Source organism: Squalius cephalus, assembly GCF_949319135.1.
Source record: "Squalius cephalus genome assembly, chromosome: 15".
Classification (NCBI taxonomy): Eukaryota; Metazoa; Chordata; class Actinopteri; order Cypriniformes; family Leuciscidae; genus Squalius; species Squalius cephalus.
The window spans coordinates 36,627,016-36,654,782 of record NC_137136.1 but is presented as its reverse complement, the minus strand read 5'-3'; the positions used below and the strand labels follow the sequence as shown (position 1 = coordinate 36,654,782).

General features: G+C 42.3%; 1 protein-coding gene across 1 annotated transcript; it reads right to left on the bottom strand.

Annotated features, from left to right (window-relative positions):
* On the bottom strand, nt 1–27,767 carry foxo6a (forkhead box O6 a). Its single transcript, XM_079895861.1, has 2 exons — nt 27,103–27,767; nt 1–1,462 (listed from the first exon to the last, which is right to left on the bottom strand). The coding sequence occupies exons 1-2, from the start codon at nt 27,463–27,465 to the stop codon at nt 128–130; spliced, it is 1,698 nt and encodes a 565-aa protein (XP_079751987.1). The 5' UTR covers nt 27,466–27,767; the 3' UTR covers nt 1–127.

Below are 27,767 nucleotides of genomic sequence, written 5' to 3'. Positions count from 1 at the left end.
TCTTGATTTGATTTCAGTGTTAGCACAGTGTTTTCACCCTGAATAGTGGTGGAGTTGCCGGGACCCCACTGCTGGCTGGCATGTAGGTGGTTCTGAAGATGTCTTCAGAAGGATTCTGTGTGTTTACTTATCCAGGAACCCAGGTGTGTTTGCTCTGCTGTGTGCCCGTAAATCCAAATCCAATACCCATTCCTTGTGCCACTGAGGAATCAAAGTTGAAATCGATCTCTTCTCCCGACTCCATAATGTCATGTAGAAGTATAGACTCCATGTCACAGTCCAGGCTGCTATAGAATACATCCATATCCAGGTCTGGTGGGAGTCGCTCGTGTGGGAAGAGCTGATCCGGGTGGTGGGAGTTGTGGAAAGTGTTCCCAGTCCCCTGAGGTTGACGGTACAGTCCGTATCCCACACTGTGCTGATGTGAATCGGTGTAAATATAGGCATGGGGTGGATGGTATGGGGCTGTAGTGAGATCGCAGGTGATTGGGTTTGGGGGAAGTGAAGTGGCTGCTGGGAGATGTGCATTAACTGCGGGACTATATAGGTAAGGGGCTTTATGTATGTACGAATGCATGTGTCCATCATTGGGATGAGAGTGGACCATTGCAGGTCGAAAGTCCTGGCTTAAACTTTGAATGATGTTGTGGCTGTGAAACGGCTTGGAGGAATGGTTAGTAGTAGGGTCATTATTGTAAGCACCAACCATCATAGAGTGGACCTCATTCTCTTTCCCAAGTATCATGTCCTTGACAAGGAACTGGGATCCGATGGTCAGCAAGCTTTGTAGGGTGCTTGTGCCTTTGTGAGCATGCATACTACTGGAGTTCTCCTCAATAGTGTGCATGGAGGAATGGTGCTGAAGCATGCCTAGATCCGACTGGCTATAATCCCAGCCTTGCTCCTCGATGTCACTGGTGTAGAGGTAAGGAGGGTGTTTATGGCATGGGGATTGGTAGATAACCGTTGATCTGAGATCTGTAGGGTAGTGGGATGCAGGTGAATAAGCACTGGAGGGACTGGGATAGAGGCGTGGAGATGCCGAGCTGGATATCCTTCCTTCGTCAGGTTCCCCCAATTCCTCTGCTAGGACGGGTGATAGCCGACCACTAAGAGTTGACGCTGACGAGCTTCTGAGTGAATGGAGGTCCATCCAAGTCTCGAACTCCTCCTTAAGCACCACCTCACCTGCTCCAGACTTCCCAGTGGGACTGCAATGCTCTGGAGAGCTGCAGAACCCTATCAACGTCTTCTCTGCTTTCCCAGCCATGTTCTTACGGTTAGTTCGGCCTTTCCTCTTCGGGGGCTTGGTGCCGTTGTCCACTGAGGCAGCTCGACGCCGGGGAGACTTTCCCAGCTTCCCTCCATCGGGATTCAGCATCCACCAGGAGCTCTTGCCAGTTCCCTCATTCTGCACACGGATGAAACGTGTGTGCAGGGATAAGTTGTGGCGGATGGAGTTCTAGAGAAAAAAAAGACGAAAGTTTTAGAATAATATAGTTACAAAAGAAAGGTGTTGTCTCTTGAGGAGAGTGAGGTTTACCTGCACTGCTATCTTTTTACCAGATGGCCTCTTGTTACATTAACAAAAATATATCTGAATCAGACAGATACATTTCATCCAATAGTGCATAAACAAAACAAACAAAAAGCAGTAAACAAAAAATGTATCAAGAGCAATTTTTAAGGGGACACTAATACAGCCAAAATTGTACTTGTAGTGTACACAAAAAGGGATAGTTGTTTAAATATAAGTTAGGTTCATAGGTTCACCACGTGGTCATATTCTAATTATTAAATTATCTTGTGTCCTCCACACAGTATGTTAGGTTTCGTCTGAGACAGACAAGCCCATTGATCTGCCACTTAACATCATATTGAGCAAATCCCAACATAACAGTAGATCTACAATTTTAGCCTAATATCAGTTCACACATAGGCTTATCGCTGTGTTAGTTGTATTGGGTGACTTACTATCCAACAAGCTACTGCATTAAACGCTACCAAACAAGCTAGGTAACATTATAATCGCTGACATAGTGGACTGTCATGACTGATTTATTAATGACACAGCATCATTTGTATTAAAGAAAAAAGAATCACTTCATCCGATGATTAAAGTGAATAAGATAGCCTTGACAGCCGACTTACTGGAGTTACACAACTATTGTATAACTTGTTCTCTCCCATCGGACTTGTGTGTGTAGGTGAGGTAAAGGCAGAGAGCAGGCAGTGGACCAGAGCACTGTGAGGCAAGGGAGGGGGGACTCAAATTGTTTGTACTGTTACAGGGCAAAATTAGCGTGAGACCACAATCCCATAAATTTTGGGTTTGGGTAAATCAGTAGTTCCCTTTCGAGGGAACTCGCGATGCATCGATGACGCTTTGGGAACGCCCCTAGCGTGATTGCGTCTGAAGCATCTATGTCAACTTAGTCCAATGGAATGAATGAAATGCGCGTCACGGGCGGATGACGTCATGACCAGGAAGATACAAAAGCGCATCCGGAGAAACCGGCATTAGCTTCTGTTGCCTCAGCAAGCGATCTGTGTCAAACTGTCTGTCTATATTTACTGTTGTCTGTCACACGTTACTATGGCGAAACAAGTATTTAAGCAGTGTGCTTATCCTTGCCCGCGTTATTTAACGGGTGGGGATACACATGAGCTTTGTGTAATGTGTTTGGGAGTGGAGCATGCGGTGTCAGCCTTCGAGGGGGCTGATTGCCAGCATTGTGAACGGCTTCCTCTCCGTACGCTCCGCTCTCGCCTGTCACTTTTCGAGGAAAGTGGCGAGGCTCGTGAGCCTCAGGGTGCTGGACCCGCGGCTGCCGAGGCAGCGCGGAGAAGGCATACCTGGGGTTCGCAAATGGATCTTTCAGCGGGGTTGGAGACGGATCCGAGGATCCTTTCTCCTCCCTTACCTGGGGGATCCAGCGCTCTCTCTTCCGTGTCGGGAGCCCGCTCTGCGGATTCTCCCGCTCGGGAAGAGAGCCTAGTGCTTCGATGCTCTAGTTCTGAGGAGGTAGATGTATTAAGCACTGGCAGTGACACACATTATAAGGGGGAAGAGGATTCGCCATCTCTTTCCCCCGCATATGAGGAGTTGGTGGATGTTATCACTCGAGCTGTAGAAAAGTTACACATTGATTGGCCAGCCGAGAAAAGAGGTGCTCGTCCCAAAAGTAAATTAGACGAGCGCTTCTTATCATCTAATGTTTCACCTCCACCACGAGACCTTCCTTTTTTCCCTGATGTTCATAATGAGTTATCCAGATCATGGAATAAACCATATTCATCTCGTCTTTTCAGCCCTCATGTACACACATATTCACAAATAAGGGGGCTGAAAGAGTATGGTTATGGGTCGATGCCGCGGGCAGAACAAACGCTCGCGAGTTATTTATCTCCCGGTACAGCATCGTCCATGAAGGTCTCAGCTTTACCCACAAAACCATTAAAAGTAACATCTAATTTAGTGGGTAAAGCCTATATGGCAGCGGGTCAAGCCGGAGCCTGCCTGTATACTATGGCAGTGCTCCAAGCATATCAGGCAGATCTGCTGGGAGATTTGGACAAAAGTGAGGGGGTGGGGCCTGACGAAATTCGAGAGCTTCGTCGGGCCACGGACTTATCTTTAAGGGCTACTAAGGAGACCGCCAGAGCAATTGGGCGGTCTATGGCAGCATTAGTAGCCACTGAAAGACATCTTTGGCTTAATCTAGCAGAGATAAAAGATAGAGATAGATCTTTTCTGTTAGATGCACCTGTTGATCCATCTGGTCTTTTTGGCGATGCTGTTAATTCAGTAGTTGAAAGATTTCAAGAGTCAAAAAAGCAAGCAGAGGTTTTTAAAAAGTTTCTCCCTCGCCGTGTCCAACTCACTGGGGCTGCTGGGCGTGAGCAGCCCCAGCCGTCTAGCTCCTCATATCGAGCACAACAAAAGGAGAGTGTTGCGTCTCGTGCGCCTCCACAGAAATATTGGAAACAGACGCAACACTCTCAGTCGAAGTCTTCTAAACCAAAGACCGATCTGAGGGTCGTTCTTCAGGCGAAGAAGGCTTCGACTCAAAAGAAGAAGTCCTGACGCTACCAGTGTCAGACCAGTGAGGGTAGCCCCAATCAAGATGGAACGGTGTACACCTCAGTATACGGTGCCCGTTCCATCTCGATGCCCTCAGGGGGCCGTTCTGCCAATCCCGCCACCCTCGGTGTCTCGGGGCGCAGCGGTCTCCAGCGAGTTTTTGGCGCAGTGCCAACCCGACATTGCGCCAGACTCGAACCTTCTGAGGGAGGTTCAAAAACAGTCAGTTCAGGTGTCTCCTGCCAGTTTGCTTCAGGTCCCAGAACTGGCTGTCTCAAATATACCAGAGGCCAGCCTCGAGAGGCTGGTTCCCTTAGTAGATTTTCTGGCGGAATGGAAGAATCTGCCGAATATATCTCAATGGGTCCTGCAGATAGTAGAAAAGGGTTACAGAATCCAGTTTGGTTCTCGTCCACCACACTACAACGGGGTGTTGCTAACGTTAGTACAGCCCGAGCAGGCTCTGGTAATGGAGCAAGAAGTGAAAGCTCTATTAGAAAAGGAGGCTATAGAGCAGGTGTATTATCCCGACAGAGAATCGGGTTTTTACAGCCGTTATTTCATTGTTCCAAAAAAGGATGGAGGGTTGCGTCCCATATTGGATCTTCGGCGTTTGAATCGTACAGTTCAGAGACTCAAGTTCAAGATGCTGACACTCAAACAGATCGTGACTCAAATCAGATCCGAGGACTGGTTTGTCACGATAGATCTGAAAGATGCATACTTCCATGTCTCCATCCTCCCTCAGCACAGGAAGTTCCTGAGGTTTTCTTTCGGGGGCAAAGAATACCAGTATCGGGTACTTCCATTCGGTCTAGCTTTATCACCCCGCACATTCACAAAGTGCGTAGATGCAGCTCTGGCCCCGCTCAGGCTGCAGGGCATACGCATTCTGAATTACATAGACGACTGGCTGATTCTAGCGGAATCAGAACAGTTGGCGGTTCGGCATCGAGATGTCGTCCTCGCGCATATGCAGAAATTGGGGTTGAGGCTCAACGCCAAGAAGAGTGTGCTATCTCCATTACAGAGGACCACTTTTCTGGGTGTGGTATGGGATTCAGTCACGATGAGAGCCAGTCTATCGCCCGCTCGTGTAGCTGCTATCCTGACAGCCATGAAAGAGCTAAAGCTAGGCCAGTCACGCACTGTGAAGCAGTTCGAGAGACTGTTAGGGCTCATGGCAGCGGCGTCCAACGTGATACCTTTTGGCCTGCTGTACATGAGACCTTTGCAGTGGTGGCTCAGGACCAGAGGGTTCTCCCCGAGGGGAAACCCACTTCGTATGATCAAGATCACGCGGCGGTGTCTCCGCGCTTTGGTTATATGGAGGAAACATTGGTTCCTGTCCCAAGGTCCGGTGTTGGGAGCTCTTTGCCATCGAGTTGCTATCTCGACAGATGCTTCCCTCACCGGCTGGGGAGCGGTAATGGAAGGCCGTTCAGCTCAAGGTCTGTGGAGGAGTCATCATCTCTCTTGGCACATAAATTGCCTGGAGATGATGGCCGTCTTCAATGCGTTGAGACATTTCCTTCCAGACTTGAGGGGCCGTCATGTGCTAGTTCGAACAGACAACACAGCGGTGGTCTCTTATCTAAATCGTCAGGGGGGTCTGCGTTCGCGTCCGTTATGCAAGTTGGCGCACCAGATCCTCCTATGGTCACTGGGGAAAATACTCTCTCTGAGGGCAGTGTATATTCCAGGGAACCAGAATATAGGAGCAGACACCCTGTCGAGACAGGGGCTGAGGCCAGGGGACTGGAGACTCCACCCCAAGGTGGTGGAGCAGATTTGGGAATTTTACGGATTCCGGGCAGAAGTGGATCTGTTTGCATCTCAGCACACGACGCACTGTCCACTATGGTTCTCCCTTACTCACCCAGCCCCCTTGGGGCTGGACGCTTTGGTACAGACGTGGCCGAGGTTACGTCTGTACGCCTTTCCTCCTGTTGCTCTGCTCCCAGGAGTTTTGGAGAGAGTTCGTCAGGACGGGATAAGTCTACTACTTGTAGCACCACACTGGCCGAGTCGAATTTGGTTTGCGGACCTAATTCATCTCTTAGACGGTCCTCCCTTCGAGATCCCGATCAGGAGAGACCTTCTGTCTCAGGCAGGGGGCACAGTATTTCACCCCCGAGCCAGAGATTTGGAAACTAAGGAGTTTGGCCACTGAGGGGGCCCAGCTTATAGAGAGTGGTCTCTCAACTGAGGTTGTTGAGACCATTCTAAACTCCAGAGCTCCTGCTACGAGGAAACTTTATACACTAAAGTGGAGAGTTTTCACTTCTTGGTGTCACCAGCGACAGTGTGATCCAGTTAACTGTTCAGTTAATACAGTGCTTGAGTTTCTACAAGATCGTTTTGTATCAGGTTTATGCCCTTCCACGCTTAAGGTTTACGTGGCGGCTATTGCGGCTTTCCACGCCCCAGTGGGTAGTACATCGTTGGGTCGAGACCCTCTGATTACTCGTTTTCTTCGTGGCACCCTGAGGCTGAGGCCTGCAGTTCGCACAAGGGTACCGGCTTGGGACCTTTCAATAGTTTTAGAAGGCCTTTCTGGGGCTCCCTTTGAGCCCTTAGATTCGGTTTCAGAAAAGTTTCTTACATTCAAGACTATCTTTCTGCTAGCTATTTCGTCCCTTAAAAGAGTCGGAGACCTTCAGGCCCTTTCGGTATCCCCCACCTGCCTTGAGTTTGCACCTGGGATGGCTAAGGCTTTCTTATACCCTAAACAGGGATATGTTCCTAAAGTTCCTACCAATATTCCAAGGCCTATTGTGTTGCAAGCTTTCAGTCCTCCTCCGTTTACATCTTCGGACCAGGAAAAGCTGAACCTTTTGTGTCCAGTGCGAGCACTGGACACTTATGTTCATCGGACTTCTTCATGGAGAAGATCCGATCAGTTGTTTGTTTGTTTTGGATCACCCAAAATAGGTCTTCCGGCTTCTAAGCAGACAATTAGCAAGTGGATAGTTGAGGCTATTTCTCTTGCTTATGAGTCCTCTGACCAGCCGTGCCCTTTGGTGGTCAGAGCTCATTCCACTAGGAGTATGGCGGCCTCTAAAGCCTTATTATCGGGAGTTTCTCTCCAAGAGGTTTGTGATGCGGCGGGCTGGTCCTCACCGCTCACATTCGTGAGGTTTTACAGCCTGGACCTGGATGCTGCCCCAGGGTCTCAGGTGCTTAGTGCTTAAGTGTTAATTCTGACAACATTTGACACTCAGGTATTTGTAAGTCTGGCGATTTGAGTATTCTCGTTCCCAAAGCGTCATCGACGCATCGCGAGTTCCCTCGAAAGGGAACGTCTCAGGTTACGTCTGTAACCATAGTTCCCTGAGAAGGGAACGAGACGATGCGTCGCCCTGCCATACTTCCTGCATCCCTGTGATCGACTTGCTTCGGCAAATTCGAAGCTAATGCCGGTTTCTCCGGATGCGCTTTTGTATCTTCCTGGTCATGACGTCATCCGCCCGTGACGCGCATTTCATTCATTCCATTGGACTAAGTTGACATAGATGCTTCAGACGCAATCACGCTAGGGGCGTTCCCAAAGCGTCATCGACGCATCGTCTCGTTCCCTTCTCAGGGAACTATGGTTACAGACGTAACCTGAGACGTTTTCAGTAGTAGTCTGACAGTAGTTTTTTAAAGCTAAAAGAAGGTTTGCGCTGGAGCATGTTGTTCGTAAATCTGGCTCAATACTACTAGGTTCCTATTTAGCTACTGAATTAACTATTTTAAGTAGAGTTGTGGATTTATGCCAATGATTTATGTATTGCACACAGAGACTCGCACCATTTGCTATTTGACTTGATGTTTGTGATGAGATATAAAATGATTCATTCTCGTAATGGCTTATAATCGAAGTCAGTATGAATCAAGTCTGTTACAATACTCTCAACACCTGGGAAGAACTGTCAGAATCAATCAAATGTTTATCTGTTTCTGTGTGAAAATTAGGTTTCAATTCATTCATGTACTATTTACTAATGTTTTCTCATTTTTCTACTTTCAATATTAAATTAAAACGGATGATACACAAATTGCATTGCTACTTTTATTTTTAAGAGTGTGAGTACCAGTATAGGTCAAATGTACTTATACTTTTCAGTGTACTTCCCAGTATAATTTTGTTGAGTATATCTTTGAGTACAGAGTACAGAAAAAGTAGAGAAAATTGAGGAGTTGGCCGTATAAGTGTGCTTTAATGGGGTGGATGTGGACTAATCTCTGGCTTCGGGATCTTTCCAGCCTGAGAGATGAAATGTCTCTCTTTCACGCTCACATCTCCTAATCTCAAATATTCATTCATTTCTTTCTTTTTACCTCAAGGGACAAATCTCAGTGGTAAGGCTATACCTCTCACTGTCAATCCAGCATTATAATGTTCAGTGGAAAGCTTATATTCTTAAGCGCTCATACTAAATCTGTTCTTTCATCGGAACAGATTTTCAACTTATGCCATTCATTGAACCGATATAATCAGTCCAATCGCTCAAACACACAGAGCATTGTTTTCAAAGTATTTACACTATTATGGGGAATTAATCTATGAATGGCATAAACATCAACAAGCTTGTCTACTAGAGTAAGACAAAACTGTGATGTTTGTTTTAAAAGAAAAGAGAAAAAGAGTTGGCTGCACTAGAAAGGTCATCCATAATAGACCTGCGGGAAATTGTGACAGTAATGCCAATTGAATAAAATAAAACAATCTAACACACAATCTAAATATAACAATCTGCTTTTGCAGACAAAAATGAAACGTAAATGTCTTGTTCTTTATTTTTGTTGAGCTAGAGCATAATCCCTGAATGGGTGTTTCAAGTAATGAATTAGGTCTCAGAGGTTCATCTGACACAAAAGGTTTCCTAAGGTAACAATACAAGGAGAGTATCCATGGAAACATGAAGAAGAAAGAGAGACGGAATTCATTGGTAGAGGTTTTGGACAGACAAACAGGGATCCTTATTATGAAGCTACCGTAAATCGGGGCAGTTTTTAAAATGTTGTTCCTAACAAATCTGGAAACTGGAAATAGTTGCTAACTCTCATTGACATCCCAATTAATTCTCCTGAGTATTACATATAATTCAAGGCTAATCCTTATTACGAAAATGGGTGAATAACTCACAAAGATTGCACTTATTAGAGGTGCACTACGAGAGTGACTTTGATGATGTGTTGGATAATTAGTAGTGGTTAACAGATCGTTCAATACTGAGATATTCTGAATGTTCATTTAGACATCATGTGTGCAGCCCAGAGGTAAATCTAAGCGTCTCTCCGAGGCATTTCCCAGTCCAGGAGGGAAGAGCTGCTGGTTACGATAACTGCCATTGACACTGTGTCCACTCCTGTTAGACGAGAGACGAGAGGCCGTGTCAAACTCTATACACTCAACATTCACTTTCTGCAGCGCTACTAAAACACTTCCAGGGACTTTTAATTAACCACAGACTCTGGCAACACATATTAACAAAATATTTCCTCTTTTGCAAAGCACACGTTACATTTCGGAACTCATTAATGACTGAAATTTACTTTTTTTTCCTACTGGTCTTCCATGGCACAGTCTTTAACAGTTTAAAACCAAAAAAAAGTTTTTTTTCCCAGTGCACAACAAGCCACATGAGAAATATTTACTCCGCACTCAACACTATCACAAATGTACAAGCAAAATGTCTTAAGTCCCTCTGTAGTCTATTTTATCCCTTAAAACTCACCTTTGATCACCAAAATTACATATTTAAATGTTTTTTCCTTGAAAAAAAAAAAAGGTCATGCCTTAAAATATCTTGACTGTAACGCGACACCCTTGCCTCATTTAGTAGGCTATGTGCGGTTCTATGAATATGCAAATGAGCCCCGCCTCCACTCACTCACTCAGCTCAGAGATCCACTGGTTGACGATCACACGTTGATCTGGGGTGCGTTTCCCGAAAGCATCGTTAGCCAACTATGGTCGCAAGTTCCGTCGTTATCAGCATAGTTCAACGATTTGGTGTTTCCTGAAACCATCGTTCCAACGAACGTTCGCAAACAGCATCGCAAACTTGTGTGGTTGGAACGACAGCTCTCGAGCTGTGGTTAGAAGCATAGTTTCTAGTTTACATGAGATGTAGACTGAATAAATCCTTATCTTTAGCAAAATAAGCAAGCTGACATTCAGTACAACCCGTGTTATTTATTTAGAATACATACAAATGTAATTTACGTCTTTTAGTTTGTCAAGAGATTTAAAGCACCATTTTTGAAGACTGTGCATGTGCGAACGTGCTCTACTATGTAAGAACGAGCCAAATATTGAGTCTGGTAATAAAGCAAAATAACTGAGAAAAATTAGAAATGGTCTTCAGATGCCATGTCTGTAACTTATATGACAAAATCTAGCGTTAATTCGATCTCAAAACAGATTAATTAAAATAAGTTATTAGTCCACCACGTGCGAGACGTCATAAACCAACGTGGTTGAACAATACTTTGCGACATACGGTTTCGGGAAACAGTCGTGACTAGCTAGTTGATTTCTCCAACGAAGCATCGTACTATGGTAGTTAAGCAGCGAGCTATATAGTTGTATGGGAAACGCACCCCTGATTGGTTACAAGGTAGTTTGTGATGTCAGAAACACCAGCGATTTCAAAGCGTGTTTTTGAGACTGTCTTTGGTTCACTGCAGTTTTAAGGAGAAAATACTCAGCAATGGTGTCTACTTATGAATTTACACATGATGTGTCTTAAAGCAGTGGTTCTCAACTCCAGTCCTCGTGACCCACTGCTCTGCACATTTTGTATGTCTCTCTTATCTGACACACTCAGTTCAGTTCATGGAGTCTCTCCTAATGAGCTGATGATCTGGTTCAGGTGTGTTAAATAAGGGAGACATAGGCCTACAAAATGTGCAGAGCAGTGGGTCACGAGGACTGGAATTGAGAACCACTGTCTTAAGGCATATTAAAAAGACACATAAACAACATTAAAAGCTGTTTAAAGATCTTACACGGCCATATAATCTTTGCAAGTGTAGGTAGACTGGTTTTCCCTGGTGAATCCTGGATTCAGTGCTCTGTTGAGACAGTGTCAATAACAGCAAGTAAGTATTTTCTTTAATGAACTCAGAGTCATGGTAAGTTGCTTTACTCCCTCTTTGATTAAGGTTTGTTGCCTGGAAAAAACATGAGCTGAACCCCTGAGCAAGACATGTAAGCAGTAAAAGTGAAGCCAACACATTTCGACCGCCCCCTGGTGGCTGGCTGCAGTATAAGCCATAAACCCCGCCCTCTCCATGTAATCAAATGGGACGCAAGACAAACCTAAAAAAAAACAATTACACTTCAAAAAAATGTATTCCAGAGATGATATCGTCTTTTTAGGTAGTTTTCATTATGCTGATGTATGTTCAAGTGTTCGTTTTTCCAATAAGTTTCGTGTCAGTTAGTTATTTGATGCTACTGTTTATAAAACGGGGTGTGACGTCATGATTGACAGCTGTGCTAGTGAATGAGTCTGCAGGAGTGTTTAGATCCAAACCCAATCAAACATAGGAGGGTTTATGTGGGAATGAGATTGGGTTGCCATTGAAAAAGCTGGCATCTCTGGATTTCCTCCTTTCTCACTGTGTTAAGTAGATTGCCATAGTGAGGACAGCTGGAGCTCTTGCCTCCAGTCTTGTTTGTGCTTAATTGCTGATTTCTCTTTCTTTGCTCCAGGGAATGTGTCCCATAGGGCCAGATACTTACAAGCACCATCACGAGACACCATTTGCCACCCATCTGTCTGCTTCGACCACACCCATAGTGATGATCCCAGTCCTCTAAACCAGTCCAGAAACCCATCTGACTCAAAACAGTGCTGTCTTTACTTCTTGTAGAAATTACACCTTAAAAAAACACTGGGTTAAATTTGGGTTGTTTTCAACACAAGGGCTGGGTAAATATAGGACAGAACACGTTGGGTTAATTTTACCCAGCAAATTGGGTTGTTTATTTAACCCAGCACAATGGGTTGATTTAACCCAGCATAGTTGATTCATTTTTACTATAATACTAGCCTCTGTTTAGATTGATACACAAAACTTGTTTAGGTGACTTGCAACGCACCCCTGTATGTTGCTTTGCATACTATTAAACGATATACAGCACAATAATGCATGTATAGATCAAATAAAATGTACACAAACCTGTATTTTACCAAAGACATGCAGCATTTTGACGGAGCTGCACTGCTCTCTCCTGAAGAGGTCACAAAAAGTCAGTCATAGATAACTCAACCCCTGGGTTGTTATATCTGACCCAGGAGCTGGGTAACACAAAAACTACCCAAATACTGAAGAAATAACCCAAAAAATTACCCAAAAGGTTCAACTCAGGATTTGGGTAGAAAAAATAACTCAAGATTTTTTGGAGTGTAGACTCCACTAAAGATTCTACTCAACTCCAGCCGTCCTTTGAGCAGGTGATCCACCAGAAGGACACCGGTCTACTTTTCACGTCTGGGCTTTTGAGGGTTTGGGGAAAAACTTGAGGCAAAAAGTTTTGCAATAAAATTCTAGCTGATGGCAGAAAGTCTGGACTCCATCGCAGCTTTCATTGGCCATTTGACTGGCCTGTAAAGCAACCAATCACAATTTGTTTTGTGTCACAGTGTCATGTTTAGGGGTGTGGAAATGTAAAGGACGGCTTTCACATGAACCGCACTAACAGAGCAATCGTACCAGAGTTCGCTTTAATCCAACCAAACATGCCAAGTGTCAACACAGCCGTAAATAATACTGACCAAAAAAGGTAAAAAAAAAAAAAAAAAAGGTAAAAAAAAGCCCAAAAAGCATGATTAGCATGACGTAGATCTTTTAATTAGTTATATGAGAATATAGAATGATAAATAAATAATAAATAAATCATTTGTCTTTTCAAACTTTTCAAGAATTTGAGCTGCATTTCCAATTGAGTCTTAAAGTCCCCGTGAAATAAAAATTGACCCTATTTGCTTTGTTAGCGCATATTACTAGTCTTGTGGTGAACAATTAATCCGTGCAAGTAAATATAAAAAAAAAATTTTTTTTACCATGGAAATCTTTAATCAAAATCTGAAAAGTTACTTCCGGTCTGGAATGGCGTCTTTTTCTGATGACATAGGTTTGACGGCTTGGGTTGAAAACGCTTAACCACTCCCCTCAAACCGTTAGTCTGCTATGAGCAGAGATGGAGAGGAGGAGCGCTAAGTAAAACCCTGCCCTCTGTTCAATATTCCGTTTCACTTGGAAATACGTCACGACGCTGGAGAAAAGTCGTTTGCAACTTCCGGTTCACGGGACTTTAAAGGAACCGTATGTAAGATTGTGGCCAAAACTGGTACTGCAATCACTTTCAAATTACTGTAGAGCGGTGTATCCCCTCCCCCTCCCCCTTTGTACCTAATTTACCCCTAAAAGGTGAATATTAGCACCTTTAAAAGGTTATAGCCCCAGTGTCTGAGAATATTGAGATACTGTATAGCATTATAATAGGGCTATAAAAAGTTTCAGACTTTAAAAACAATTGTGGTCAAGACTGTGTACCAAATGCACACAAAGGAGCCACATAAAACCTTTTTCTGAATGGCATGGAGCCATAATAACATGAGCAGACGTGGGAGAGAACAGGGAGAATGGTGGGTGATTCTTGGCAGGGTTAATTGGCTGGCTGTGTTTCCCGCAGGAGCTGTGTGTGTGTGTGCGGGTTAGAGAGATATAAATAGCGTCTCCAGATTAGCTGAGCATCTGAGAAGCAGACAGGAGATCGGAAAATCCCGAATCCTGTGCCAGTTTGACTCCTGGGATCCCCAGTCCACACAAACCCGGATCAAAACACAATAATCACGTCAGCGGGAAACCTCCTCCGCTTTACAGAAGGACACCAGCAACAGTTTCTCATTCACAGAAACACAACTCTCATTTCCTTCAATGCCAAGGTGAGAGTCAATCTCTAATCTCAATTCACTATTTAATTCAATCAAACCAAACATGTGAGGTGTGTGTAGCACTGAAAACACAGAATCCTCGTCGTGAAACTGCATGTCAGTCCAAAAGCCCTTGGATGTTGTATATATGAGTGCCGACATGATCTCAATAACATTTGTAGGTGACGTCCCAAAGATAATGACCCTACAAGTTCATTAAACCATCAAAATATGAGGACAATATTTTATATATTTTAAATATGAGGGACGAACAAAACACTAAACTTGGTTAAGGTATTTATCAGACAATTTTTTTAGGCAAATAAAGTCAAACTACAGCTACAGGTTTACTTTACTAGGCAAAAAATGCACATAAAAACAAAAAGCTGACAGGAAAAAGCAAACGTTGACTACAACACAATCAGTTATTAATATTTGCTTGCTTCTCTCTTGTTTTGCATGTGTTCATCATTTCTTTGTATGCTAGTCTGGACATCATTTGCACTATTTGTCATGTTTCTTTGCTTTATTATCAGAAATAAAACAATCGACTGCAGTTTTCCTGGGCCGGACATCACGTTTGACCACTACTGTAAACAGTGTGTTTTTAGCACCCAGACAGCAACATAGTTTCGGCCCAGATCCGGCCGTGTGGAATCCATGTGTACCGGATCTGGGCCGAAACTATGTTGCTGTTTTCTATGTGTGGAGAGACACTGAAACATACTGACAGCATCTAAAAAAATGAAGCTTTTAACAAATGTCTTTGTCAAATTTGACAAGATTTGTGTCTGAGTGCTGAACATTGTAACCTTGCAAATCTTCAGTTCTGAATAATCGTCAGAGGGTTCATGCATCTCTAACGCCGTATATAGCCTTCATTAAAGTTTTTATATTTCAGATCTTGTAAGTATGCTGTTTATTGTGTCTGTTCAAAACTGCATGTGTACATTTCTCATATGAATGTCCATTTGGACATTGCCAGCTCGCATTTTAAGGTCAGCATCCCCATAAATAAATAAAGCTCAGACACTCAAGCCAATGTTCAGACTGTATGACGTGCCCCAGTCATGCTTTAATAACACACACACACACACTCACACACACACACACATACACGCACACACACACACACACACACACACACACACACACACACACACACACACACACACACACGTGCAAGACTGGCACACCGGGCACAGTTGCTAAGGAGACCCATGGGAAAGGGGGTTCTTGTTGCCATAGCAGCCTTTCCCTCCCATCCCTATGGAAGTGGGTGAGTTTCGGTGGGATTTACTCATGCATGATGGGAGAAAGCAAAGGATACAGGTTGCTTGACTTGACTTTAACTTGTGGATTCCTCACATTTTGACTGAACCGCTTCTACTTCTGCTGCACAAGATGAGAACACTGGTCTGGCTTCGATCCGCAGTAAAGATGCTTTCCTTGAGCACAGGTTAATGTCTTTATATGCCGGACTTAGATGGGGTAAAACCCAGCTGACTTTACTCTGGTAAAGGAGAACAGGTTTCCATGACCACATGCACTGTTGGCTCATTAATCATAATTGGGTTAAGAACTTGCGCTCAAAATGTGTTACAAGCACATTTATACAAACAGTATTACTGAGCCATTTACCTAAAAATAAAGTGATCGTAAAGTATTTTAAGGCATCATAGGAACGTTCCCTACGGTGGCCCAGTGGTGCACAACACAACGAAACTTAAAGAGCAAACATAAGTTCACAACACAACGAAATCAAGCCACAACACATCAGAAATGCTCCCGACCACTATTGGGCTCTCGGAGCGCGGTAAAGTTAGCTTTCCTTTCCACTGTTCTATAGAGTTGGCAGTCTTACAAAGATATATTAATTGAAAACCACCTACGTGCATTATTGCTGTGTATTTATACATTTTTGCGGATCCGGAAAAACGTCTCCGTTTTATCGTTGCCGTGTAAACATACCCTCAATGCACCGAGTGAATGAACTCAATGACGAACAGGTGACAACTATTAATCAAAAACCATGGTAACAAACGAAGAGCGGGAAACTGGACCAAAGAAAAACAGGTCACTGAGAAAAATTCCATGAAAACAAAAAAGAAAAAGACAGTCCGTGACAACCAGACACATATTTGAATACACATTAGATACTCCACAACACTGCACAAATAAACCTATGGGTTATGAGTGACAACTGGAACCAAAAGTGTTGCTGTGATGTCTGTAGTGGAGAAATCTTGTGAAGGTTATACACTGCAAAAAATGCTTTTTTTACTTAGTGTTTTTGTCTGGCTTCCAGTCCAAAATATCTAAAAATTCTTGAAACAAGAAGCATTTACTAGATAAGTAAATTAAACTTTTTATTTTTTATTTTTTGTGAGTTTTTGCTTAAAACAAGCATAATTATCTGCCAATGGGGTAAGAAAAATAATCTTAATTTAAATTGAAAACAAGATTATTTTTCTTTTTGACGTCCATCCGACTCACCTTCTTCCCGAAACACAAAAAAGCCCACAATTAAGTCTGTTTGAGTTGGAGTCGGATAGTAACTGAGTGCAGAAGGTGGAGTAGAGAGAGTACTGACAGACGCTTTCAGACATGGAGAAGAGAAACAAACGAGAAGCATTCATCTCTGAGACCCTGGACTCGAGACGCTGAAATATTAATGTGCACTTCAGCTCAGACTGCTGAGTCCAGTGTCTGCGCTAAAAGCTCTCGAAGATCAGCGTGAATGTCTGACGCACGTCTGCCGGTGTGTGTTCGAAAGATGGTGGAGGTCGAGACCTTTAATGGAGTAAAACACACACACACACACACTAACATCTACAGCACAAGAGCTGTCTGAAATCACCAGTTACACACTGCCAAAAGTAAATAAATAATAATAGTATTAAAAATCGTACTAACATTGGCTACAATTAAAAACATTCTCTATTGTATATTGTACTCCTAATGTTCCAAAAGAGAATCCAAAAATGGTGGTCGAGAGGAACGGTGAGATTTTGAACCCACGATTCAAAGCTCTATTCAAGACAAACACGAGGGGTCGTATCATTAACGGTCTGTAGCAAAACCAATAATTACCCACATTATTATCCTTTAAACAGCAGTTATTCTGCTGTTTCCATCTGTGTTCAGTGTGTAATGTTGCTGTGTGATCATGAAGAAGCTCCAGCTCTTCTCTATATCAGTGTCAGTGTTTCTGAACTCCTGAAACGCCTCCATTGTAGTCTTGAGTTTCTTCCGGGAACGAACACGTCACAATATTCCTCATTATAATAATTAATACGCAGAATAAAGGGGCGGGGCCTGGTTGAGTTAGTTAGTAGTGTGTTAAACTGCCGGTTAAGGGGCGGGACACTTCCCAAACACACTCGAAGCGCTTGACCAATCACAACACACTGCTCCAGCCGACCAATCAGAGCACAGTGTGCTTTTCAGAAGGAGGGGCTTCATAGAGACAGGAAGTAAACAGAGCGTTACTGACAGACTGGGAAGAGAGGAGCCGCAACAATGGAGAATATGAGGGAAATAATCAACATTCAAGCAGGAAAACCTGTTCTAGTAGAGCCTGAAACAACATCAAGACTTTGAAGAAGGTCATAATATGGTCTCTTTAATTTAAATTGTGTAATTAACTATTCTTAAGCCACTTTTCCACTGTCAGGCTGAACGCTTCTAATGGTAAGGATAGTTCCAGTTATATTTCCACTTGAGCTTTTGGTACGCCACAATTACAAACCGTTCTCGGCCCGGGATTCTCATCACGGTTGAATAAGCAACGAGAACGGTTTGGCCAGACGGAGAAATAATGGCTGTAGTTTGTGTCCAATAAGCCAGACTTTTGACAATCACACACAGTAAAGTCTGCTACACACAGCCTAGAACCTTCTGATCAACCAAAACACACTTCTTTACCGTGTTCTTCATGATGCATGAGGGAAAGTACATCTGAAATCAATAGCATGACCTACAACAAAAGATGAAAGTCTTTGAGAAACGTTTTCCAGGCAAAACTTGCAAACTTCTGTCTTATAATTCTGTTGACATCTCTTCTCTTCTCTTCTCTGATGATGTGGGCGGGGCAACCTGTCACTCACATGAGATCAGCCAATAGCAAATCACAACCATCCAACCAGCCAATCAATTCCCCACAGACACAATCAAGCCCCGCCCACATTTGTTCTTGTTCCAGAAGCGTTTCACTCAGATATACACCAAAAGGTTGTATTTTATTTATTTATCTCTTCATTTTTTTAATTGTTATCTATACTCAGACAGATTAATCACCGAATTATAAAGTAGCATCTTTGGAGGGCTTCTCAAACAATGTTTGAATATGAAACAAGAGCACATTTGGCGGTGCAGGATAAAAGAGTGTCGTTACGTACCTTGAGCAAGTGTGTTATTCTGAATGTCACGTTCACTGGTCAGAAGATTGCATCGAGTGTTAGGTGGTTTGGGAATCACATGTTTCCTGGAGTCCTTTCCATATCTTTTTTCCATCTCTCTTTCTCTTGTCACACACAAAGAAAGAAAAAAAACCCTGTGGCCACGAACTCTGACCTTTAATGCAGGTTGACTGCCACAGTAAAGCAGCAACAAGACGCTCACTTCAGACACGAACCCTAGACGGACTCGAAGGAGGAGACTCGAGCGAGGATAAAGGTGGATTTTATGACTTTTTGAAGCGTGATCACAGTTCATTTTAGACTGAATCCACCAACAAACAAAAAAACAGAACCTTGAATGTGCGGATCAAACAAGAACAGCAGAAGTTCTGGAATAAGACAGATTAAAGGAGTAGTTCACTTCAGAATTCAAATTACCTGTGATTTACTCTGCCGCACGTCATCCAAGATGTTCAGTCTTTCTTTCTTCAGTCGAAAAGTTTTTATTTGTGATTAAAAGTATATAATGTTTATTTTGTTATTAAATGTCCGCTGGTTTGTCTAGATAAGACTCTTATTCCTCGGCTGGATCGTGTCGAGACTTTGAAGCTGCACTGAAACTCACATCTGGACTTTCAGCCCGTTGGACCCCATTGAAGTCACTATATGGAGAAACATCCTGGAGTGTTTTCCTCAAAAACCTTCATTTCTTTTCTAGTGAAGAAAGAAACACATGAACATCTTGGATGACGTGGGAGAGAGTGAATTATCAGGGAATTGTAATTCTGAAGTGAAGTAATCCTTTAGGAGAACAGATGAAAGATGGAGGGAAGAGTTGCAGAGATGAAGAGCATGCGAGCTCAGAGTTTACATGGATGGAATAGCAAACATCCAGCGTTCAGACTGACCTACTTTCCTCAAGCGAACACAGACGGGCTCAGGATGGCCACATCTCAGCCGTGTGAACCTCAAATACTCCTGAAGAACTGCTCGGGTCTCCTTCGGTGGCTCTGGGTGTTTGTGCTTCATATTGAGTGCTTGGTTTATTCACTGCTTGGCTGATTGACTTTAGATGTTGCCTTGTTGATTTGCAAGTGCTCCTGAAAGCCACAGAGATTTTAATCTCACGTCTATGTCTAATCCTACATGATTTCCATAGAGGATAACAGGGCCAACACTCACTCATGTGCAGACAGTGCCAGAGCTCGAGTCTTAAAGGGACTCACACCTCATGTCAATCCAAATGTGTGCATTTCTTCCAGTGTATTTTGGGGAACACATTAGAAGATGTTTTTAAAAATAAGTGCATGTTTGGTTGGATATAAGCGAACTCTGGTGCGATTGCTCTGTTAGTGCGGCTCATGTGAATAAGTGTGACACTGCATCTGGAGCAAACGAGTGGATCGAGACCCAGAACAGATGCTCTCAATCCACTTCCAGATGAACTCTGGTGCGGTTCCACTCGAATATCAACAGAACACGGGCCAAAGACATCTAAACCAAGCCTAAACAGGACGTGATGTCATGAGACCCTAAACAGGACGTGATGTCACGAGACGAGACCCTAAACAGGACGTGATGTCATGAGACGAGACCCTAAACAGGACGTGATGTCACGAGACGAGACCCTAAACAGGACCTGATGTCACGAGACCCTAAACAGGACGTGATGTCACGAGACGAGACCCTAAACAGGACGTGATGTCACGAGACGAGACCCAAAACAGGACGTGATGTCACGAGATGTGACCCTAAACAGGACGTGATGTCACGAGATCCAAAACAGGACGTGATGTCATGAGATGTGACCCTAAACAGGACGTGATGTCACGAGACGAGATCCTAAACAGGACGTGATGTCATGAGATGAGACCCAAAACAGGACGTGATGTCATGAGACGAGACCCTAAACAGGACGTGATGTCACGAAACGAGACCCTAAACAGGACGTGATGTCCGAGACGAGACCCAAAACAGGACGTGATGTCACGAGACGAGACCCTAAACAGGACGTGATGTCACGAGAGGAGACCCTAAACAGGACGTGATGTCACGAGACGAGATCCAAAACAGGACGTGATGTCACGAGACGAGACCCTAAACAGGACGTGATGTCACGAAACGAGACCCTAAACAGGATGTGATGTCCGAGACGAGACCCAAAACAGGACGTGATGTCACGAGACGAGACCCTAAACAGGACGTGATGTCACGAGACGAGACCCTAAACAGGACGTGATGTAACGAGACGAGACCCAAAACAGGACGTGATGTCACAAGACGAGACCCTAAACAGGACGTGATGTCACGAGACGAGACCCTAAACAGGACGTGATGTCACAAGACGAGACCCAAAACAGGACGTGATGTCACGAGACGTGACCCTAAACAGGACGTGATGTCACGAGACGAGACCCTAAACAGGACGTGATGTCACGAGACGAGACCCTAAACATGCTCTAATGTAGCTTATTGCTGAATTGCTCTTGAATTCTTGAATTCATCTTCCGAGTGCTATAGAAATCATACATACGTTATTCAGCTCTCAGCGCAAGGCTGTTTAATATAACAATATTAACAGTAAACATATTCTGTTGCTGTAGAAGTGACATTAACCTCATCACACGTCTCATGTTTTATATCAATCATGAAACCTGCTGTCTTTTTGGAAAACAAGTAAAATATATATTTTTTTATTATGGGCAAAGTTGTTTGTTGACATGAAAATAATGCCACAACTGCAAAACCACAATCATATAAATCATTTGACCACAACAAATATTGACAGGGTTTGTGATTATTTTACTCTTTGTACAACAGTAATAATTAATATTGTTATAATGAATTTTCACAGTTTAAGAAGGTGTGAAATGAGGATAAAACCATAAAATATATGCATTTAAATGAGTAAAAGAGATATGTAATAGATTTAGCTTTTGGAATTAAGTTTGGAATAATTAAGTTTTTTCAATAACAATAATAAATGTCTCTTATGGCTGATTAAAATGTATCTTTGGCATCATTGCATTCTAAAATACATATTCAGAATAAAACCTATTTTAAATTCTAATCATATTTCACAATATTATTGTTTTTATTGTATTTGATCTAATGAATGCATTCTTGGTGAGCAGAAGAGACTTTCTTTCAGAAACATCGACCGGTATAGAGCAATAACAGCTCATATGTGACGTCGTTGATAAATATCATCAAAGGATGACGCAGAGAACTTGAAACTCTTGAAGTGCACGAATCTCAGATTGTGCTTTTGTCAGATGCTTTTATCCAAAGGCACACATTTGAGCTCTTCACACTTCTGCAGGGAGCTGAAGCCGTGACCTTGTGTTGATCTGAATGATCTTCTGTTTGAGTCTCTTATTGTACAGAAAATCAGCAAACCTCCTCCACATACAGCAGTTTTCCTTCATTTTTCATCTTTTGCACTGTTACTGACTCCGTCTTTCTCAGCAGAAGTTTATCTCTAATGTCGTGATGTTCATCAGACTCTTTGTTTCAGTTTTCTACACACATGCTTCATTACTTGTCTCTTATGACGCACAAATATCTCAAATAAATATTAGACAACAAATGTTACAACCAGTGTTAATACAAGTAACGTAAGTTATGTAATCAGATTACTTCAAGTAATGCAATACTTTTAAATTTACTACAAAATATCTGAGTTTCTTTTTCAGAGAAGTAACTCAAGTGACTATGTGTGTGTGTGTGTGTGTGTGTGTGTGTGTGTGTGTGTGATGGTAGATCTAGACTGAATGTGAGCATTTTCTCTCACTGACCCAAAAACAGATTCAGTATTCCTCAAAATGAATAAATATACTGAAATGCAAACTCAGAATATTAGAAATGAGAAAAAGTAAATCTTTACTTTCCATTAAAAAGTAACTAATAGGGGTGTAACGGTACGTGTATTCGTACCGAACCGTTTCGGTACAGGGCTTTCGGTTCGGTGCACGTGTGTACCGAATGACTGAATGCAATATTTTGTGTGCGGAACATAGGTACATTTTCGTGTTTCCACACGAACATATTAAGTGGCGGAAGTCTCCGCGTTCAGCGCAAATCCCGCCCTGCAGCTGATTCTAATGTTTTACCAGTGTTTTACCCGTCGTCACTGTAACCTAAACCAATAAAATAGACTGCAGGGCGAAAAAAAGCTTTTCCGCTCCGTGTGCGCCGCCGCACTCTCCGTTTCGTGTGTGTGTGTGTGTGTGTGTGTGTGTGTGTCGGCCCGCTGCGCTCTCTGCTCAATGTTCGAGTCCGTGTTTGCGCTGCGCGTTCTGCTCTGTCGTTAACGGCCCAAACACTCAAAACACCCAAAACAGGTGAAATTTCTCAGTAGTAGACTTCTGTTTGCTGAGCTGGTTTAGTTATGCTGGCAAAAATGGTAAAATGACCTGCTCTGATCACATGCTCTGGTAATAATAGCTTTGGACTATATTTTATTTTGATAATTATTAAAAAAGTGAAAAAAAAAAAAAAAAATCTTAAATCTTATGTTGATTGATTATTGAAAAATAATAATACATTGATATATTTATGTTTAATATTATTTTAATATAGGGCTATTTTCTGTTCCTTTTTTCCCCGTGTTTTATTTAATTAGGTGATTATAAGTTTAATTATTGATGATTACAAGCTTGGAGGAATTGCAATTAATTACAGCAAATTGTGCAATTAATTAGTTCTTTTTTTTTTTATCGATTCCCAGCCTTAATTTTTAAATATGAGCAGGCCTACAAGCTGGGATTGGTAATGCTGCACTGTAATCATAGTTATTTATTTATATTTTTCATTATATCTTATTATGTGATATTGGTTTGAGACTGAGAGTATTTTATTTAGTGGAGAACTTTGCAGCAGTATTTTATTTCTTATTCTTTTTATTTTATTTTATATCTATTTTATTATATTTTATTAAAAAGTGTTTAAAAAAGTGTAAACAAATTGTTAAAAAAAGTTTATAGTAATAAACAACCTGCAGTTTAATGTTTGCATTTCTTTCCCTTACTGTACCGAAAATAAACCGAACCGTGACTTTAAAACCGAGGTACGTACCGAACCGTGATTTTTGTGTACCGTTACACCCCTAGTAACTAAGTAACTCAATTAGGGACTTTTTTTGGGGGAGTAACGCAATAACATTACTTTTAAAAGTAACTTTCCGTAAATACTGTGTTTGTAAGTGTGAACCGGTTTACTCTCTTACTTTCATCTCTCTCTCTCACTGACTCTTTGCATCATTACAGACCTTAAAGACATGTTATAAATAACACTCCAGTCACTTCACATTACAGTCTGACTGATGGCCTGCTGACCCAACACACACACACACACACACACACACACACACACACACACACACACACACACACACACACACACACACACACGCACGTTCTACAGCTGAAATCTTGACTTGAGACGGAGTGAATGAGCACAAGGATGGGTGTCGCACGATACACTCTTTACGGTTCATAACCTGATGACTATATGATGTGTCTTTGTAACATCTGTGTAAAATCTGTGTAATATCTGTGTAAGATCTGTGTAACATCTGTGTAAGATCTGTGTAACATCTGTGTAAGATCTGTGTAATATCTGTGTAAGATCTGTAACATCTGTGTAAGATCTGTGTAACATCTGTGTAATATGTGTAACATCTGTGTAAGATCTGTGTAACATCTGTGTAAGATCTGTAACATCTGTGTAATATGTGTAACATCTGTGTAAGATCTGTGTAACATCTGTGTAAGATCTGTGTAACATCTGTGTAAGATCTGTGTAACATCTGTGTAAGATCTGTGTAACATCTGTGTAAGATCTGTAACATCTGTGTAATATGTGTAACATCTGTGTAAGATCTGTGTAACATCTGTGTAAGATCTGTGTAACATCTGTGTAACATCTATGTAAGATCTGTGTAAGATCTGTGTAAGATCTGTGTAACATCTGTGTAAGATCTGTGGTTCTGTGGTCTGTGTGGTTTGGGACTCTGGTCTAACTTCCTTAACCCTTTAAAATAAGTGAAAACTAAAGTTTTAAAGATGATTATTCTTTTAACATCTAATTATAAATTATAAAAGGATAAGAGTGTTTCCCTGACTACTAGCAGGTTTGGATAATGGATGGTTGGACGGATGTTTCAAGGTTTTTAACTTACAGCATAGATTCGATTTCTAAAAATAGAAACTTGTGAACAGAGTTGTGTGTGTCTGAGGCGGTAACCATGGCAACAGTACGCCACTCAAGTGTGTTGAATGAAACATTGGCAAAGTGCTACAAATACTATTAAGTACCATAGTTGAGCATTCAGATTGGCATCTGTAACTCAACAAACTGCTTGAAGTATACTGGCAAAAGACCATTAAACTACATTTCCTACAGAAATGAAGTCGATCGGACCTGAAAGGCACTGTGTGTGCAGAAAACACCTGTATCTGTCCTATTAGTCAACTATTCAGGGGTTATTTATTACTGAATGATATATCGAGCTGTGACTGACTGCTGGACTCTTGAATCTTGAGGATGATGTGCATCGATCTAATAAGAGCTGAAATCACAGAACAATCGGAGATAACAGGAGAGATGATTCACAACTCAGTGAAGGGAATAAATGTTTTTGTTGCTTAAGTCTGACATATGTACAGTAAAACTGTGCATTCATAAAGTTCAAGTGTGAGGTTCAAATCTGCAGCGAAGGAAATTACAAAGAAGGAGATGGGAATGAATCAAGAGAATGAATCAAGAGCTGGGAATGAATCAAGAGAATGAATCAAGAGCTGGGAATGAATCAAGAGAATGAATCAAGAGCTGGGAATGAATCAAGAGAATGAATCAAGAGCTGGGAATGAATCAAGAGAATGAATCAAGAGCTGGGAATGAATCAAGAGAATGAATCAAGAGCTGGGAATGAATCAAGAGAATGAATCAAGAGCTGGGAATAAATCAAGAGAATGAATCAAGAGCTGGGAATAAATCAAGAGAATGAATCAAGAGCTGGGAATGAATCAAGAGCTGGGAATGAATCAAGAGAATGAATCAAGAGAATGAATCAAGAGCTGGGAATGAATCAAGAGAATGAATCAAGAGCTGGGAATGAATCAAGAGAATGAATCAAGAGCTGGGAATAAATCAAGAGAATGAATCAAGAGCTGGGAATAAATCAAGAGAATGAATCAAGAGCTGGGAATGAATCAAGAGCTGGGAATGAATCAAGAGAATGAATCAAGAGAATGAATCAAGAGCTGGGAATGAATCAAGAGAATGAATCAAGAGCTGGGAATGAATCAAGAGAATGAATCAAGAGCTGGGAATAAATCAAGAGAATGAATCAAGAGCTGGGAATAAATCAAGAGAATGAATCAAGAGAATGAATCAAGAGAATGAATCAAGAGCTGGGAATAAATCAAGAGAATGAATCAAGAGCTGGGAATAAATCAAGAGAATGAATCAAGAGCTGGGAATGAATCAAGAGCTGGGAATGAATCAAGAGAATGAATCAAGAGCTGAGAATGAATCAAGAGCTGGGAATGAATCAAGAGAATGAATCAAGAGCTGGGAATGAATCAAGAGAGCTGGGAATAAATCAAGAGAATGAATCAAGAGAATGAATCAAGAGCTGGGAATAAATCAAGAGAATGAATCAAGAGCTGGGAATAAATCAAGAGAATGAATCAAGAGCTGGGAATGAATCAAGAGCTGGGAATGAATCAAGAGAATGAATCAAGAGCTGAGAATGAATCAAGAGCTGGGAATAAATCAAGAGAATGAATCAAGAGCTGAGAATGAATTAAGAGAATGAATCAAGAGCTGAGAATGAATCAAGAGAATGAATCAAGAGAATGAATCAAGAGCTGGGAATGAATCAAGAGAATGAATCAAGAGCTGAGAATGAATCAAGAGAATGAATCAAGAGAATGAATCAAGAGAATGAATCAGACTGACTGCAGCGCACTGAACCTTTGGAATGTTTGATAATACATGATTACATTAAGTATGAGTAATTTCCTTCCTCATTCAGTCATCCACTTACAGTAAAAACACACTATGCCTGATATATCTATTCCTCAGGCATAAGCATGCATCCTTTCTTTCCCACTGCCTGCACTTTTTTTTCTCTGTATAAAATAACCAGAGCTTCAGAACGAGACTGAATCTGTCTATAAAGGTCCAAGATTGTAAGGCTTCACGATCAAGAACACTTTCATTTGACCTCTTCACCTTTACACACACTCGGCACATCCGTTGTATTACATGTGAATTGAATGAATACATATTATGCGTGTGTTGAATAGTTACTGTATAGCCTATTGCATTTTATTTCCAATGTTGAAAACGTTTTAACAGTGATTTTTTTTACACCCTCGTGTATGTGAATGAGTCGTGTGTGTGTGTGTGTTGAATAGCCTATACTGTATAATGCATTTTATTTGTAATGTTGAAAACTGATTGATGCAGCGTTGACTGTGATTGTTTTACCCCTTGTGTAACTTGACCAATAAATGTGAATGAGTGTGTGTGTTGAATAGTTACTGTATATTGCATTTTATTTCCAGTGTTGAAAACGTGTTAACAGTGATTTCTTTACACCCTTGTGTAACTCGACCAATAAACGCGAGTGTATCGTGTGTGTGTTGTGCTGATGTGTGTGTCGCGGTACCTTCCAGCCCGCAGAGCTGTTGCTGTCTCCTTTATCGCTGAAGTAAGGCACACACCGGACCATCCAGTCGTAGATCTGGGACAGGGTGAGCCTCTTCTCGGGCGAGCTCTCGATGGCGCGGGTGATCAGCTCCGCGTACGACGCGTTTCCCCACGCGTTGCGTCGCGAGGACGACGCGTTGGTTTTGCGTTGAAATCCTCCGGCGTCCCGCATCATCATCATCATCCTCCTCTTCCTCCTCCTGTGCGGAACATCATCCGAATCTACGGAGAATATGGAGAGATCCGCGTTCAGCTCGTCCAAACCCGAGTCCATATCATCCACCTGATGCGCTTCATCCTCCTCTACCCTCATCATCTTCATCTGTGCGGAGTCCCCGTCAGGTGTGTGTGTGTGTGTGTGTGTGTGTGTGTTCACTGAGTCCACCTTACACAGGAGAGAGGAGGAGGACGCATGGTGAAGTCAGGATAATGAATGCATGATGTGTTCAGACAGCGGCTCGTCTTCTGTCTCCATGCCGGGTTTAACTCACTCTGACCAGATTCATCATCTTCATCATCCTCCTCCTCTTCATCCTCCGGTGATTACAGAACTGGAGCAGCAACAGATGACAGGACTGAGAACTACACACCGCATCATGATGTCGTGATGCTTGTTTGGAAAAG

Coding starts and splice junctions, on each gene's coding strand:
- foxo6a (XM_079895861.1), bottom strand. CDS start 27,465: ATGAAGATGATGAGGGTAGAGGAGGATGAAGCGCATCAGGTGGATGAT. Junction 1,463..27,102: donor ACAGCTCTGCGGGCTGGAAG/GTACCGCGACAC, acceptor TTTTTTCTCTAG/AACTCCATCCGCCACAACTT.